At 40.1% G+C, this 16,287-nt stretch overlaps 2 protein-coding genes and 1 long non-coding RNA gene across 5 annotated transcripts in view; 1 reads left to right on the forward strand and 2 right to left on the reverse strand.

Annotated features, from left to right (window-relative positions):
* LOC140338900 (uncharacterized) overlaps positions 1-9,122 on the reverse strand; it is a 48,805-nt gene extending 39,683 nt beyond the window's left edge. The window contains exons 1-6 of the mRNA XM_072423218.1: positions 8,145-9,122; positions 6,511-6,569; positions 6,313-6,415; positions 5,980-6,060; positions 1,202-1,299; positions 541-646 (exon numbers count right to left, since the gene is read on the reverse strand). Of these exons, the coding sequence (XP_072279319.1) occupies positions 541-646; positions 1,202-1,299; positions 5,980-6,060; positions 6,313-6,415; positions 6,511-6,569; positions 8,145-8,166 (469 nt within the window). The 5' untranslated portion in view covers positions 8,167-9,122. The remainder of the gene's footprint in view (positions 1-540; positions 647-1,201; positions 1,300-5,979; positions 6,061-6,312; positions 6,416-6,510; positions 6,570-8,144) is intronic.
* A 1,690-nt stretch (positions 9,123-10,812) lies between these two features.
* LOC140339005 (gastrula zinc finger protein XlCGF48.2-like) lies at positions 10,813-16,097 on the reverse strand. Its single transcript, XM_072423474.1, has 8 exons — positions 15,883-16,097; positions 13,846-13,990; positions 13,460-13,651; positions 13,250-13,373; positions 13,051-13,139; positions 12,775-12,954; positions 12,364-12,460; positions 10,813-11,873 (listed from the first exon to the last, which is right to left on the reverse strand). Exons 2-8 carry the CDS (start codon positions 13,936-13,938, stop codon positions 10,972-10,974), a joined length of 1,677 nt encoding a protein of 558 aa, XP_072279575.1. The 5' UTR covers positions 13,939-13,990; positions 15,883-16,097; the 3' UTR covers positions 10,813-10,971.
* LOC140339167 (uncharacterized) overlaps positions 16,081-16,287 on the forward strand; it is a 15,130-nt gene continuing 14,923 nt past the window's right edge. For all 3 annotated transcript variants that reach the window (XR_011922388.1, XR_011922386.1, XR_011922387.1), the window contains exon 1: positions 16,081-16,212. This is a non-coding gene — a long non-coding RNA (uncharacterized lncRNA). The remainder of the gene's footprint in view (positions 16,213-16,287) is intronic.

The following is a 16,287-nucleotide window of genomic DNA, read 5'->3' on the forward strand; positions in this document are numbered from 1 at the left end:
GGGACAATCAATGGCACATGAGTGATCATGAGTGATTTTCAACAATAAATGTGTACTGTAGTCTTCTTCATGGAAAAATAGGACATCCCCCTGAAGACAGTGCCTTATCATAGGGGAAACATGGTACATTACTTCAAGACTTAGCAGCCAAGCTTTGCATCCTGCAAAAATTTGCAGAAGCTATAGGTGCCTGTGGCTATCACTGCCACCCATGAGCAGGAAGATTCAGATGCTGGCAGAATCAACAGGAGTTGTATAGAACTTATCCTACAACTAACAATTGCAATAGTAAGTCCACCACGTACAAGAATCTTTTTAAAGGGATTTTTATGTTTTACTATCCAAGATCATAGGATCATAACTAGCTGAGCTTACATTTTTAATTCTTTATAACCAGTTATTGTGTACTCCTGAGGAGTGGCCACACTCCACAACAACAATTCAGCTACTCAAATGTGTAATGGAGCAAAGAAAGGGAGACAACTGTACATTAACAAAGAGTATTTGGGAATTAGTTCTAGAATTAGGTTAATGACTCACCCCCGCCAATCTCTTGAGAAATTTCCTCATCCTTACACGGCTCATCACCCTTTACAGAAACCTTTTCTACTTCGTCTTTTACTTCATCCTTGATAAAACTTTCATCCTGAACAACACATAGTAGAATAAATTAAATACTCGGTCTTGCATGCTGGAACAGTTTCAAAGATAGGCATGGTCAGTGTTTTGCAATAATTAGTATGTTTAAAAAGAAGAGGGTTAAAAAAGGGTTTTCATACAACAGAACATACAAATACAGGTGTTTGCTAACCAAGAATTATATTTCTATAGGTTTCAGCAGCTGAATCCAAACAACACAGTCTCCAGCAGTAAGTGGCCTGTTTAGGTATGGCTTTTAGGGTTGTCATTTGAAGAGTGACATTTCAGCCGTTGAACTGACATCTGGGACATCAGAAATGGAAACTTGTCAAAGTTAGAACTGAAAAATGTACAATTGTATACACCTAATCTAGACCAAATCTAGTCTTTAAGAACCAGGATCTGTGCTCATTTATAATATGTTTCCAACAGACAGATGTAAATAAGTAGAAAATGAAAATCTTGGTCTGTATGTGACCCCTGAAGAATATAACTGGACAGAGTTCAAAGACATTTTGTGAACTTTCTCCTCAAGGGGCTTAAACCCACTCAATCCATCTACCTGATCATCCTGATGGATCTTATGATGTTCTTTTGTGGAATCCCGAGAATACAAAGTATAAGGACATCTCTGTGGTGGGTTTGGGTCACTGGGTTCACCTTTAAGAGAACAACATAGCACTACATAAGTGCAATATTATGTTTGATCTGCAGAAATGTATTTTTTAACTGTAAGAGTACATCTTTTTTATTAAAAATGAAACATGAGACTCTATAGAACTCTACCATCGTCTGACGGCACAAAACAATTTCATTTTGTAAGCACATTAATGACTTTGGCAACACTCAAAAGATCAGTCTGGGAATTGAAAAGTCCATGATTACTACTTATATCTCGTTGGTCATTGATGTACAGAAAACTCGAAATATGATTTCAATACTGAAACAGCAACCATAGAAAATAAGGACCAAGTAGATACCATGGAGAATCAAGTTCCTTCTAGTTGGAACCAACTGTTGCCAAAATGTACTAAATGCAACAAATATGTAAAATCTTGGACATCGCGTCTATACAGTTAACAAATTTACTCACCCCTGGTACATTTGTAAAATGTTAGCCATTTTTGCTTCACTTACATCACAAAACAACCCACAATAGCTAACACCTAACTGCTCCTACAATAGCCTCAGACCTTGGGAATAAAAAGCATTTGCAGCGATAAGGCTTAAATTGAATTTTAAGTCCTTAACTATAAACTATATGTTTGGTGAAGTTATAGCAAGCCTCTAAAACACAGGCGTCAAACGCAAGGCCCGCACGCCGAATGCGGCCCATCTGGCCATTTTATGTGGACCACTGTGACTATGCCCCATCCAAGCGCCGGACATTTGCAGGCAGGAGGACCCCGTCCCAGAAAGCTATGTAGAAGCAGTGCGTTCCACACAAGTGCCCGACCTCGCTTCAGGCAGAAGGACCCCAGTTGCTTTTTCACACTCCTGCCGAGACCCAGCACTAGGTACGGCTGTGCCGGAGTTCCGATCCTGATGCCAGTAGTATGCTACCCCTGCTCCAGGTATGGGATCTTATTGGGATGCTACATTAGCAATGTATCCAGACACCAGCCTCCACTTCAGCACGGTCAGTATCTCCATTCCATAGACAGACCAGGATAGGTCAGGTACATCTACCTCTGAAAAAGCTTCTACGAACAAAAAACAATCACTCCTAAAATGTCCAACAAGAGAAAAGTTGATGCAGAAGGGAGACAATTTAATAAAAGATCGGAAAGTGAATATATATGTTCATGCTTCACGAAGACAAGCGTGTTCTTATTTTCAGTACATTATTATTTCACGAGGAGGAGGGTGTCTCCGGGTGAGGAGAGATCTCTACTTCTACTAACACTATGTATCTGAATAAAAGTTTGGTCCTCGCCTTAGCCTCTGTTTTAGATTTCAGCCCTCTTATGTGATTTGAGTTTGACACCCTTGCCCAAAAAGAAGGACACCAGACTAAGGCTAGGTACACACGTGCAATTGTTCTCTGGCCGATATCGGACGAGAATCTGGCGGGTGTACAGGGCTCGTCGTCCATCATCAGAACGACCGTCCTGGCGGATCCATGGACGACAAACTATCGTAATAGAAGTGAAAGGGGAGAGAGCACAGCGGGGTGCTGCTCCGTCGTTCTCCCCCTCCCCTCTCCACAGAGCAGAACAGTGCTGTATGTACAGCATTCGTTCATGCATTGTGCAGGCGTTAGTGAAAGATTGTGAAAGATCCTTTCCAACAATAATTATTGCACGTATACACGTGTATATACTCGTGTACAAAGTCTTACTGTGAAGCGTACACTCAGATTTCTGATGTACTCGCTTGTGTGAGCTATAGTGGCACCTTGAATTTAATCGAAATTGTTTTCATAATAATAGCAAGACAATTAAGCTGCTTTGCTGAGACCTCAGATTTGCAAATCGTTCTAAGCGACCAAAGATTTTTTAGGACCTAGAGGCTTTTTACCAAGAAGAAGGGGGTCCCCTTACCACATAAAAATATACTGACATCTCCGCCAAGATAAAACATCAAGGGGGCACTAATATTCACAAGAAAAAAGATGGTATGGTGATGTCTATAGATGATCACGTCTGGATAGACATTAAATAATGACTTAAACAGCCTTTAGGGAAATTTTGTAGTAACAATTAATGTACAGCGCTGTGTAAAATGTTGGTGCTATATAAATCCTGTTTATTAATAATAATAATAATAATAATAATAAGTCTTTAATAAAGTTTTTTTCATAACAGATACAAACAATGAAATTTAGATACATTTTAGAAAAGAACATACAATTAAGAAGAAAAACACCTATAACGAATTTATAGAAATAGAATTACAATAAAAATGGAATAAAAGAAAACTGAAAACAAATACAGAATACCAGTTTATCAGTCCAGTTCAGTGAGCAGTATGGACGTTATGTGGAGAAATCATTTATACCTAATTCTCAAGTAGGAGAAACATTCATCTTGCCTGGTAATTTGTAGATTAGAAAAGTATTTAATACCAGTTGTAGTGAATGTTTCTCTGAGTTCAGGAATACCACAGGATACCCATCTTGGTAAATTAAGTTGTGGAACAAATACTTCTAACACTCTTATGTCAGGATAAATTGTTAAACAAGAGGCGGACCTCGGCAGTAACAGATCGGAGGTCGTCCATATTTTAATGTTTGGATAGTGGGATAAGCAGAGGTGGGCATAGTAAGACCCAATTTGGAAGCTATAAGGAGGTTTCGCATGTTCGAAGTGGAAAGGAAATGTCGTTCCATCTCAACCCAGAGTTTATGTGGAGAAGGAAGCCACCAGTAGCATATTTGGGAGAGAACCAAAGCCACATGGTAATGTAGCACATTTGGGATCCCCATAAAACCAAAAATATGTCGGGTAAGTATTTTGAAAGTACATCTAGGTTATTTTTTATTCCGGATAAAAGACATAATGATGTTTTTTAATGAAGTGATATATTTCTTGGGTAGACATATCGTAAGGGTGCGAAAGAGATACAAGATCTTTGGTAAGATAAACATTTTAATGATCGCCACTCTACCAGATATGGATATCTAACTTATCCTTTATTTATCCAATTCTCTAGGTAACAATGTTATTAAATTAGAAAAATAAGCCTGAAATAATTGTGTAGAGTGGGATGGAATATTAATTCTCAAAAATTTTATAGCTTTGGTTTCCCACATATAAGGGAAAAAAGATATAATATGTAGCTTAAGATACGTTGGCATATGTATACCAAGTAATTGGGATTTTGAAGCATTGACTTTATAATAAGAGATCTCACTAAATTCAGTCAATATTTCTTGGATGGCCCTTAAGGAATGTTCTGGTTTAGTGAGCATAAGAATTATATCATCCGCAAAAAAGTTGATCTCAATGTTAAGTACAGCCCGGTGACCGTGAGAACTGAACTCAGATGAACTCTCAATGGAGAAACTCCATTGAGAGTTCATCTGCAGTTCCACTGCGATCCCGGGGCACTAGAAGTTACTTTCCTATAGTGCCCGGGGATCGCAAACAGGAGGATGCAGGGCTGCAAGGGAATCCTCCTGTTTGCAATCCCCAGGCACTATAGGTTAACTAACCTCTAGTGCCCTGGGATCGCAGTGGATTCTCAGGGCTGCAATCATTCTTGCATCCCCCGTGGTCCTCCTGTTTGCGATCCCCGGGATCGCAAACAGGATTTATTAACCTCTAGTGCTCAGGGATCACAGTGGAACTGCAGATGAACTCTCAATGAAGTTTGAGAGTCCATTGAGAGTTCATCTGCAGTCTGCAAGTTCCCACGCTCCCCGGGCTGTACTTATCAATGATAAGTACAGCCCTGTGAATGTGGGAACTGATTTCAGATGAACTCTCAAGAGAGAAACTCTATTGAGAGTTGATCTGGAGTTCACGTTTATTTTTCGCCTTATTTTTTTAAACATATTTTTAAATACAAATTCACAAAGTCGAATTCCGTGTTTTTCGGGTCGGGTCTGCCCGATTTCGAACTGCCCTTTTCAGGTCAAATATAGGGACAACCCGATATTGAACACCAACACTAATACTGATATATCATCAATTTGGGGAGATTGTAGAGTTAGTTGCAAAACTGTAATTTGCTGTTTAGATGTGGACTTTGGATGACTCACCAGACGTCGGTTCTCTCCAGTCCACAGTCAGTGATCTCGCATCCGAAGAGGATGATTGAGCCAGAGAGTCTGGGGATACTGAGGGAGAGTTAGGCCTAGAACTGGCACCATCTTGGGAGTCGGTCACATCCTGCATCTTGAATAATTTGGTAAGTTTCGGCAGTTCTGTTTTGGTTTTCTCTTCTTCGTCAAAGTCACCTGGTTGTCTGGCAGATCGAGTAGCTGGGATGATCCAAATATCCAGAAAAAGCTTGCGGTAGATCGCTATGGAAGTCGCTAACAGCTCACACTGGTGCAGAGCATTCAGGTTAAGTGGCCATCCTAAAAGCCGGCCAGACATGCCCCTCTTGTAGTAACAATTACAAGTTTTTAAAGGATCTACACGGTTCTTCTATAGCCACTGGCAAACTGTCATAGGACTACTTAAAAAATAATCTTACTACCAAGATATCCGAAAAGAAGTGAATTGTAAAGTCAGCCAGTATTCATCTATTCATCTAAACCTGACAGTAACAAAAACAATTCAAACTGCACATCAATTTTTTCTTGCACCCGTATTCTTGGTCAAAGTCCACCATTCTATTTCCAAAAAAACAAACTAGAAATGCATAATCTGTATTTAGTCTTTAACTCACCCATGCTGACCTCCTCTTTGATATTCCTGTGTCCTCCCATAACCTCTTCAGCTTTAACGTACTTCTCAGAGTCTCCGCAGTCTGTAAATAAAGATGAGAGTGAAGCCCCTTGTATGGAGATGTATGAGAGACCCCAGAGTGTGTCTGTGTGGGAAGACTGGTCACATCTCTTGGCTGGTGACACAATGATGGTATGAGGAGGAGAGCCTATTAGAGGCTCCTGACTCCCCTCACTGGGTACATACTGTCTTCCCGTTACTGTCTACTGACAATGGAGGTGGCTGAACATAGAGAATCGGGTACTCTTTTCTGGATTTATTGTATATTACCCACCCATGCTGATCTCTGGAGGGATCCCCTCCTCCTTATACAGATCCTCATCCTCTGCATACCACTCTTCTTTAATTTCTACCTTAATATTAGTCCGGTCTGTATTCTAAAAATACAACATAAAACAGATGCTATACTTAGAAATAGGAAAGACAATGTCTTTTTGTAAAGAATACAAATAAGAATCTGATTTCTTTTTACCTGATCATCCTGGGAATACAGAGGACGGGGACACCTCTCTGGGGTATTACTGGATCCATCTGTAGGAAACACACACACTGACTAATTGCATTGTTTCTATGTCTTTATATCAGAGGATGTGAGTATCTAGGTCAGTGGTCTGCCACCTTTACTATCAAAAGAGCCATTTTGTCCCGTCACTAAAGAAAAACATAGGACAGCTTATAAACTTTTAAAATTTTTCATTTTTTTTTTTTTTTTACCTGTTACAACAGAATACAACAAACAGAAGTGCAGTGTGCATGTGTAGGCCTACTTTGAAATAAATTAAAAAATGAACTATGCCCCTAGCATCATGATTTATTTTATGAATTTGTGCAATATTTATTGTATTTCACTGGATTTAATTTACTCATGATTTAAGTAATCAGTTCTTTCTTGTAAATACTTTTATATTTTAAAGCCCAGCAATCATAATTAGTTTTCCAAAAATAGGTGATTTATTAGGTAATTGATAAATAGATTGATAGGTAATTAAATATATATAATATTATTAATATGAAGTTACAGAAATAAATGAATATATAGCCTACATAATTATGTATATCAAATATTACATTGTAGGATTAAACCTTAAGAAACTTACATTTGAATGGTGCTGCCCATTCGTGAGGTTATGTGTCTCCAGCCTTAGTATCAGTGTTTCTGTGCCGAGTAAGATGAAGGAGCTGCTTCTCCTTATATGTATCCAAACCCGTGTCACACGTGGCACAATAACGCGCCTTGATGTTTTTTTTTCCGGGAAAAAACCCGGGAACACAGGACTCCTATCAGTAGCAGGGACTCCCTTGAGTCCCGCGCCGATAGCCTCGCCCACCACCGAAAAAGTCTACCCATGAAATAAGTCTACCTGGGGAGAAAATGTGGTTCAGGTGCTTGAAGCCTCCAGCCATGTGTAACAGGTTTAATTTTTTGATGGGCAGAGTTCTTTATGTTCTGACGATGGCCTAACGATAACATTTTATGGGGTGTTAGCCACAGGTGTCCCACACTTGCACCTAACTTTTTGGTTTTGTACATCTGCCCCTTCCAGAGAAATTGGGGATCAAAGTAGGGAAGAGGACGTGGTAGTGTAGTATGACAGTTCTATTTTTGTGACAGGTATAAATTTAGGGTTTGCACCTCCTTGCTACCTGATATTCAATTTGAACTATTTTTTATAATTATGACCCCTATATTTTAAAAGTTGTTAAAGGAAGAGTTTAAATTTGGGGTACTGCTAGCTATGGGGGTCCCTTGTGTACCCTGAAAATGTCAGTTCGGTAGGACATATTGTTTATTAGATATGGAGGTTTGTACTGGGAGAGATGCAAGGCTGCAGAACATGACATGCAGCATTCATACACACAGCTGTGATACTTTCCTGACAGTGATGTCATTGTACAGGCCCATTTGCCCCCCAAACTGCTAGACTTATTTCATGGGTTGATTTATTTGTTAGAACACCGGAAGAGGATCCCCCATCAGGGTTCTCCCGTTGGCGGTCTAAGGGTGCCACAACAAGGAGGCTGAAGAGCCGCGGGTTGCCGACCCCTAATCTAGGTGGATCCTCAATACTCTTCTCTTCTTTAGAAAGATCTAAAGTCTCCTCTTACCCTTGAGGGGCAAACGATTCATCACGATGCCTCTAACTGATCCTTCCGTTCTTCAAAAAAACTCCCACAACTATCTGTGATAACAAAAAAAATCAAATTGTATGTTAACATTTTACATATCGTGAAAAACTGTAATCTGTTCAGTGAAATGGACAGAATCTCTGGCAGTGGATCGGATCGGAAAAGAAAAGAATTTGTTCTAATCTTATTATTTATTAGTATTTGAAGCTTCTAGGAGGTACAGAGAAGTGCACTCTGCGCAGCCTAAAGGCCTTATTGCAATGGTCCAGGCAGGAGTTGTAGTTCTCTACATAGCGGTTGGGTATATTATGAATGCTCCCTTACACACTTGGCTCCAAACATGCTTTTTAAATCTCTATCCCTCCTTGCTGAGTAGTCATCTGATCAGACCTATGTGCTCAGTGAACAAGCAGTACTGATCCGGCTCCTGTCTTGATTTATCCTTCTGAATTTTCTCCTGCTGATGACCTACGCCGGCTTCTTGACCTTGCGTCTTCCCACTGCCCACCAGTTACAGACCTTGGCTGGCTCTGCTACATTTATTTCAGCTTACCGACCTAGTTCGTGTTTGCCTGCTCAATTCTTCACCTGTTGCTGCCTGCTTTGGACCACCCAGTACCTCCAGCTGCCTATACTTCTTTACGCAACACCACCCTGTCACGAAAACAGAAGCTTTAGCAGTATTGCCCTTTTGTTGCCACTACCAGACCCGAGTCAGAGACCCATGAGAGGCTAAAACCACTACATCCATCTCCCATCAGGATTATAGCAGGATGCATATATAACAACATATATAGAACATATAGAGATTAAAGCCACAGCCATACATTATGCAATATTAGATGAAAACAATGAATCGAACAAAATAGTTCCATTAAATGATCATATTAACTGGATTGTCCAAAGTGAGTTAATGGCAAGGACTGATTTAAATTGTAACATCCATCAGAAATACCATTGAGGGAAAGTCATGTAATGTATGGAGTATTGTTACCTCCACGCCACTGAACACACATTCTTCAGCCTCACGTCACGAATTGCCTGCAAACATTAAAGCACCTCCTTCCATTTTTTAGGGGCTACAAAAAATGGCTGCCTGCTTCATACAGCTTGAATATGCAACTATAAACATGTTTCAAAAATATAAAATGTTTTCCTATAAGGAGCAACAGAATAAAGTCATTTGATAGGTAAAATGTTCTCAGGTTCAGATTTATGGACAAAAAAGACATGAACTACAAGAAAATGGTCTACAAGAAAATGGCCCCCATCTCCCAAGCACTCCTATCCAGACAGGCCCCCTCTTGTGGTGGCTTTTGGAAAGACTGCTCTCTTAGTACTTCTGACTCTTTTTTATTATTATTGTTATTAAACCGGATTTATATAGCGCCAACATATTACGCAGCGCTGTACATTAAATAGGGATTGCAAATGACAGACTAATACAGACAGTGATACAGGAGGAGAGGACCCTGCCCCGAAGAGCTTACAATCTAGTAGGTGGGGGAATTTCACACACAATAGGAGGGCAGATATGTAGTGGTGGGAAGTAGTGAAGGTTTCAAACGACAGAAGAATATGGGTAGGCAAGTTTGAAAAAATGGGTTTTGAGTGCGCCTTTAAATGAGCAGAAAGTAGGAGCAAGCCGAATAGGATGAGGAAGACCATTCCAGAGAGTTGGGGCAGCTCTAGAGAAGTCTTGTATCGGTGCGTGTGATGAGGTTATGAGTGAGGAAGTCATTAGTAGGTCATTGGAGGAGCGGAGAGAGCGGCAGGGGGAGTAGCCAACATATTACGCAGCGCTGTACATTAAATAGGGATTGCAAATGACAGACTAATACAGACAGTGATACAGGAGGAGAGGACCCTGCCCCAAAGAGCTTACAATCTAGTAATCAAACTGTTAGTATTACCAACAAGTTATAGGTAGGCTTCTGATATTTCCATAGCCATTACAAAATTCTTAGAATTCTGGATGGGTTTAATAAAACACTTCCCTTGGGAGATACACGGGGCTTTGCTTTTCTTATTAAAATGCTTGGCCAATATACTGATCACATGGCTTCTAAATCATTGTCAACCCAAGACACTTAAAGTAAACTGTACATAGAGTATTGAGGTTGGTTTTCTTCAAAGGTATTTGTCCCCTGGTTGTGGTGCCAATCCAATGCCTTCCATACCTTCTGTGTCACTGACCTGGGACCAACTTGCTGTTGGGACTTGTCGCCATACTTGTTCTATGACTACGTGACATACATGATAACCCAGATGAAACATGATGGATCACGATGGATCATGACTGGCTCAGTGTGTATAAGATTGAAGAAATAAAGTACTTGGGCTTTTGCAGAACTTGGGACTGCCTCCAATTTGTGACAATGCTAGGTGTCCAAGCAGTCAGTCAACAAACACCTTAACTTTTTAAATGGTAGCAGTAGCAAAGCTAAAGATCTCAGGGCCCAAATGTGTAATTTAGAGTCCTCCTTCTTTTTCAACACAGAATGACAGATGATATAGTTCAATGTAAAGCAAGGAAAAGAAACCAAATATAGAGGATTTACTCCTCTAGCTCTTTCTACAACACAAGACTAGCAGAGCGTTTGAAGCTGGAGCAGCTTTAAAGTAAAAAATAATACAAAAAACAAGACACTTTGTAATCATTTTATTCTTTTTAGTTTAGGACACCAAGACACCCATGTTCTTAAACAGCCATCACACCCTGCTCAGAAACTTCTTGTCTCCGGTGGAAGCTGAGATGTGACGTAAGGGTGGACCTCCTTGAAAACCGTTTCCCGCACTCAGTACATTAATATGGGTCTTGACCATTGTGTACCTTCTCATGTCGCACTAGACTCGATTTATAGATGAAACTTTTCCCGCACTCAGAACATGAATATGGGCGGTCACCTGTGTGAGTTTTCTGGTGCCCAATCAGATGTCTTTTACAATAAAACCATTTGCCACATTCGGAGCAGGAATATGGGTGATCACCTGTGTGGATTCTCTGGTGCTGAACCAGATTTGACTTCTGGGCAAACCCTTTGCCACACTCAGGACATGAATATGGACGACATCCAGTGTGAATTCTTTTGTGTTTAGCAAGGTCCGACCGAGAAGCAAAACATTTGCCACATTCGGAGCAAGAGAATGGCTTCTCCCCAGTGTGAATCCTCCAATGGGAAATAAGATACCCTTTCTGAGTGAAGGATTTGCCACATTCAGAACATGAAAATGGTTTCTCACCTGTGTGAGACCGTTGATGTTTGGTAAGATTTGACATCACAGCAAAACGTCTCCCACACTCAGCACAGGAAAATGGCTTCTCCCCCGTGTGAGTTCTTTCATGTGACATAAAATGGGCTTTGTGGTTAAAACCCTTCCCACATTCAGAACATGAAAAGGGCTTCATTCCAGTATGAGTTCTCTGATGAAACACAAGCTCAGATCTCTGAGCAAAACATTCACCACACTCCGAGCAAGAAAATGTTTCACCCTCTTTATACCCTATAGGCTTGGTGATGTCAGGTGAGTGATTAAGACAATTCCCTCCATGTGTCGAGGAATCAGATGGAGGTACACTGACCACTGGATGGAAATTTGCAATAATGGAGTTTCCTTCTGAAGAATTGGATGTGGCGTGATCATCTACTACACCACCTGGAGAGATAATGGAACGTTTCCCTGGGTTATATTCTCGATATCTTCCAACTGCAGAAAGTAAGACAAAGCTAAGTCAGCAGGAAACTACTTTCCAGGTGTAAACAATAATCATGCTTAATCATTACAGATACTTCAACAACCTAATCACACCATTGTGGTCAACATTCTGCTTTTACCTTCCTCACAAATGCTAAACACCTACAAAGACTGAATTCTAAATACAGAGTGAGAGGACATTCCCCTAATGGTGCCCATCAAAACCTAACTCTTAGCAGAGATTATTTTGGCAAAGCACAACTATTTATAAGAGTTCTATGTAATGCCCAAGAGTGATTATTGTTTGAGAATGTTTACCAAACAATGGGAAGGCATATTGAGTCCTGATACCAGACACCACTGCACATAACGGAGTCATCATCAAAGACAAAACTGACTGCATCATCCGACTCAATAAAGAAAAAAAATGAGCATTCCTTGTTTCTGATATAGAAAGTGAAGTTACCATGCCAGTGGACATAAAATAAAATAAATACCATACCATCTGTGTTGATCTCCTTACATGGATGATCATCCCTTATATAAGTCTGCTCTTGGACTTCTCTGTCTTTTTTTTTGTATTCATTCCAGTTTTCCTCCTATTAAAAACCAAGAAAAACAAAAGGTGTATTTTTAGGCTTTCATGGCTAAGATTAGACACAAAAGCTATATTCAATCTGTAAGATTTCCAAGGTGTAATAAAAAAATAATGTACTTTTGTATTATAAATTTCATATGCCTTTTGTTTATGTATAAATGGGCTTGGGATGGTTTCCGTTGTGTTGGCCAGAGTTAGTAGCTTTGTTTGTAGATCCTTGACATCCAAACAATGATATCCAAATACATGATATTCATATGATTTTGTGTATATATATATATATTGATATCCATCATAAATTTCTTACACATCTACCTGATCATTCCGAAGGATCTTGTGAGATAAATCCTGGGAATATAGAGGACAGGGACATCTTTTTGGTATACTTCTGTTATTGCATCCATCTGTAGGAAATTCTCCTATCTTACATTTCAAATTAGTCCTAAAATATGTATCTGCTTTCTCTGTGATTTCAACTTTAATCAGATGTTGAGTCTGAGTGATACAAAATAAGTTTTATTAATCTTGGTTTCCAGGAATCCAAGAGAAGTCATGAAGCATATATGCAAAGAATCACAAGCTAGACTTTACCTGGTCAACCTGAGGGATCTTTTGTTGTAAATCGCAGGAATACAGAGGACGGGGACATCTCTCTGGTGGGTTCCCGTTACTGGATCCATCTGTAGGAAACACACACACTGACTGAATACATTGTCTCTATGTGTTTATCAGATGATGGGGGATCTATCCTCCGTACTGCTCTCTCCTTTACAATAAAGTCTCTTCTTACCTGGTGATGTGAGGGTCTGGTGGTCTTCCATCATGACTTGCTTGTAGAGGTCCTTGTGTCCTTCTAAATACTCCCACTCCTCCATGGAGAAATAGACAGTGACATCCTGACACCTTATAGGAACCTGACACACACAATGAGACAGTCACCAACCAGATACATTCCTTTTCTCTTACTGAGTAATTTCCCAGAATTCCCCTCACTGCTCACCTGTCCCGTCAGCAGTTCAATGATCTTCTGGGTGAGTTCTAGGATCTTCTTGTTTTTATATCTCTCAGGTATTAGGGAACGGGATGCAACAACCATGAAGGGTTTTAGGATCCTGCTCCATTCCCCTGATACGTAGGAATTGGGACTGCTTGTCATACGCTCACTAGAAGTCTTCTTTACTACTGTGTAATCCTGTGTATAAAAACATAGCTTCACCTTACTATGAAGACATAATGCTTACATCCCACATTCTGTTCCAGTTACCTTCCTATTACCAGAAAGGTAGTGTTATGTGAACCTCTCGGAATCCTCCTCACCTCCCAAGTCAGGTGTTTCTTTTATTAAGAGATAAGAAGGCTGTTCTGTGACCCTTCCTAAATTCTCACCTCTCCAGTCAGCAGGTAGATGATTTCCAAGGTTAGATTTAATATCATCTCAGTCTTCTTCTTCCTGTCCTCCAATCTCTTAGGATCAGTCATGACGAAAGAATTGGATTCTGGTTCTCATGGAAGAGCCTCCTGATGTGGAGATCTGAAGAGAAAGACACAGGTTTTGACCTATGCATAAAGGCAAACCGTTTTTTGGTAATGTGTTTGGTGACATTACAAGTGCTATGAACGGCTACAGCAGGCGTAACATTTTCTCAAATGACTTATTCTATAGGGTGTCACCAATGCTAAAAACATATGAATCAACATGGTGACTAAGTAAATACAACATTTGCCTTTCATTGATGTGGTAGTGGATCCAAATTCCACCAGGAATCTTATCTACATGGATCTTGTTCTTCAGGTTCTGAGGGCTTCTACTGTTTGCTTTAGTTTCCTCCCAAAAGCAAAAGAGGTTTTTTTTTGGCACCCCACCAAACCATCTTTGGACAGTACCAGTAAGTTCCAACAGGCGCAAGGAATGATCATCAGCACTATGGAGAGTATATCATGGAGTCTTTTTAATTCCATGGGACCAGAAATTATTTCTAAAATTGATTTGGTTCAAACCTTTGCTCTAACAAGTAAGAGATAGTAACGGAAATTATGAACACTTTCCATATTCTTGGTGGACCATGTCCAAAAAGTCTGCTAAAGCAGGTGATGTAGGGTTTTTATTAATAATAATTATATATTGAATTTTACAAATAGTTTTAGTTACCATAAAAACCTTAAAGGTATGATAGGAAACACCAGTTTACACTGACAATTATCTACTGAAGGAGAAAGGAAATTATTATTTATTTAGTAATTTTATTACACAGTAGTAAAGAAGACTTCTAGTGAGCATATGACAAGCAGTGCCTATTCCTATATATCAGGGGAATGGAGCAGGATCCTGAACCCCGTCACGATGGTTGCATTCTGTTCTTTAATACCTGAGAGATATAAAGATCCTAGAAGTCACCCAGAAGATTAATGAGCTGCTGATGGGAGAGGAGAGCGGTGCCGGGAATTCTGGGATATTATTTTGGGATGTGTCTGGATGGTGACTGTATCATTGTGTGTGTCAGGTTCCTATAAGGTGTCAGGATGTCACTGTGTATTTCTCCATGGAGGAGTGGGAGTATTTAGAAGGACACAAGGACCTCTACAAGGACGTCATGATGGAGGACCACCAGACCCTCACATCACCGGGTAAGAGGAGACTTTATTTTAAAGGAGAGAGCAGTACGGAGGGTCCACCTAGATCCCCCATCATCTGATAAACACATAGAGACAATGTATTCAGTCAGTGTGTGTTTCCTACAGATGGATCCAGTAACCGGAACCCACCAGAGAGATGTCCCCGTCCTCTGTATTCCTGGCATTTTGTAGGAACATATTCATACATAGTTAGCTCTTCAGTATCAAAAGAAATGGGTAAAATTATCCTGAGGTGGTAAACAGCATGTGTGCCACCATAAGCCGTGGCATGTAATTAGGGACAGGTTCATGCATAAGCACCCATGATCAGGAGGCTGACTATTGATACTATGGGTGCTGTGAGAAGGGAGCAGATTACTGAAGGAGGACCAGGAGGGATTAAATCTATCTGATCATTCCGGTCTCTGGCTGGTCAGTCAGTGATTTCCTGCTGTTATCATAGTCAGTTTTATGTAACGGTTAGTATGTTTGCCAATGACCCCATAAATGTGCCCTGCTAAGGGGTCTCAGACGGCATAGCTTAAAAATGCCACTCATTACCATTTGCTTACATATGGAATTGGCAGTTCATTCATGCAAAACAGAGTTGGCAATTTCAAGGTTTGCACAGTACAGACCATTCAATCAGAACATTTGCAACAACAATCTATAGTTGCACATCAGGTATAAAAATCCCCCCAAAAATGGATCTAGCGGATGTCAAGCTATGCCCTTTAAATGCCTACATTTGTCCCTGTGTATAAGCAACATACTATGGCATTAAAATGTATAAAACAGAAATACTAATACCTATTACAGGAGGCTCAGCTCAGTCCAGGTACAGAAAGCTGTCCTATGGAAGTAAATACTCAATGGCTCTGCCAGCTGTGCTCTTCCCAATTCTATTTCCTGGTGGACTACAACAAAATGGCTGCAGTGCTGTCTTTGTTTTCCCCTCTCTGCAAGTTTTCTACAACAAAATGGCTGCAGTGCTGTCTTTGTTTTCCCCTCTCTGCAAGTTTTCTACAAAAAAATGGCTGCTTAGGTTTATAGCTTATGTATGGTGGTAGTCTGCCAGTAGAAGGAAAAGGTCTGCTTTGTGACTTCTATAATATTCACTGGAATGAGCACTGTATACTAGTAAGTGTATATATATTAATGAGCAATTATAAATATTTAGAAATAAAAGTTGCTAAGATTGTATTGATAGCAATA

The sequence above is a fragment of the Pyxicephalus adspersus genome, chromosome 10, assembly GCF_032062135.1.
Source record: "Pyxicephalus adspersus chromosome 10, UCB_Pads_2.0, whole genome shotgun sequence".
NCBI classification, from domain to species: Eukaryota; Metazoa; Chordata; class Amphibia; order Anura; family Pyxicephalidae; genus Pyxicephalus; species Pyxicephalus adspersus.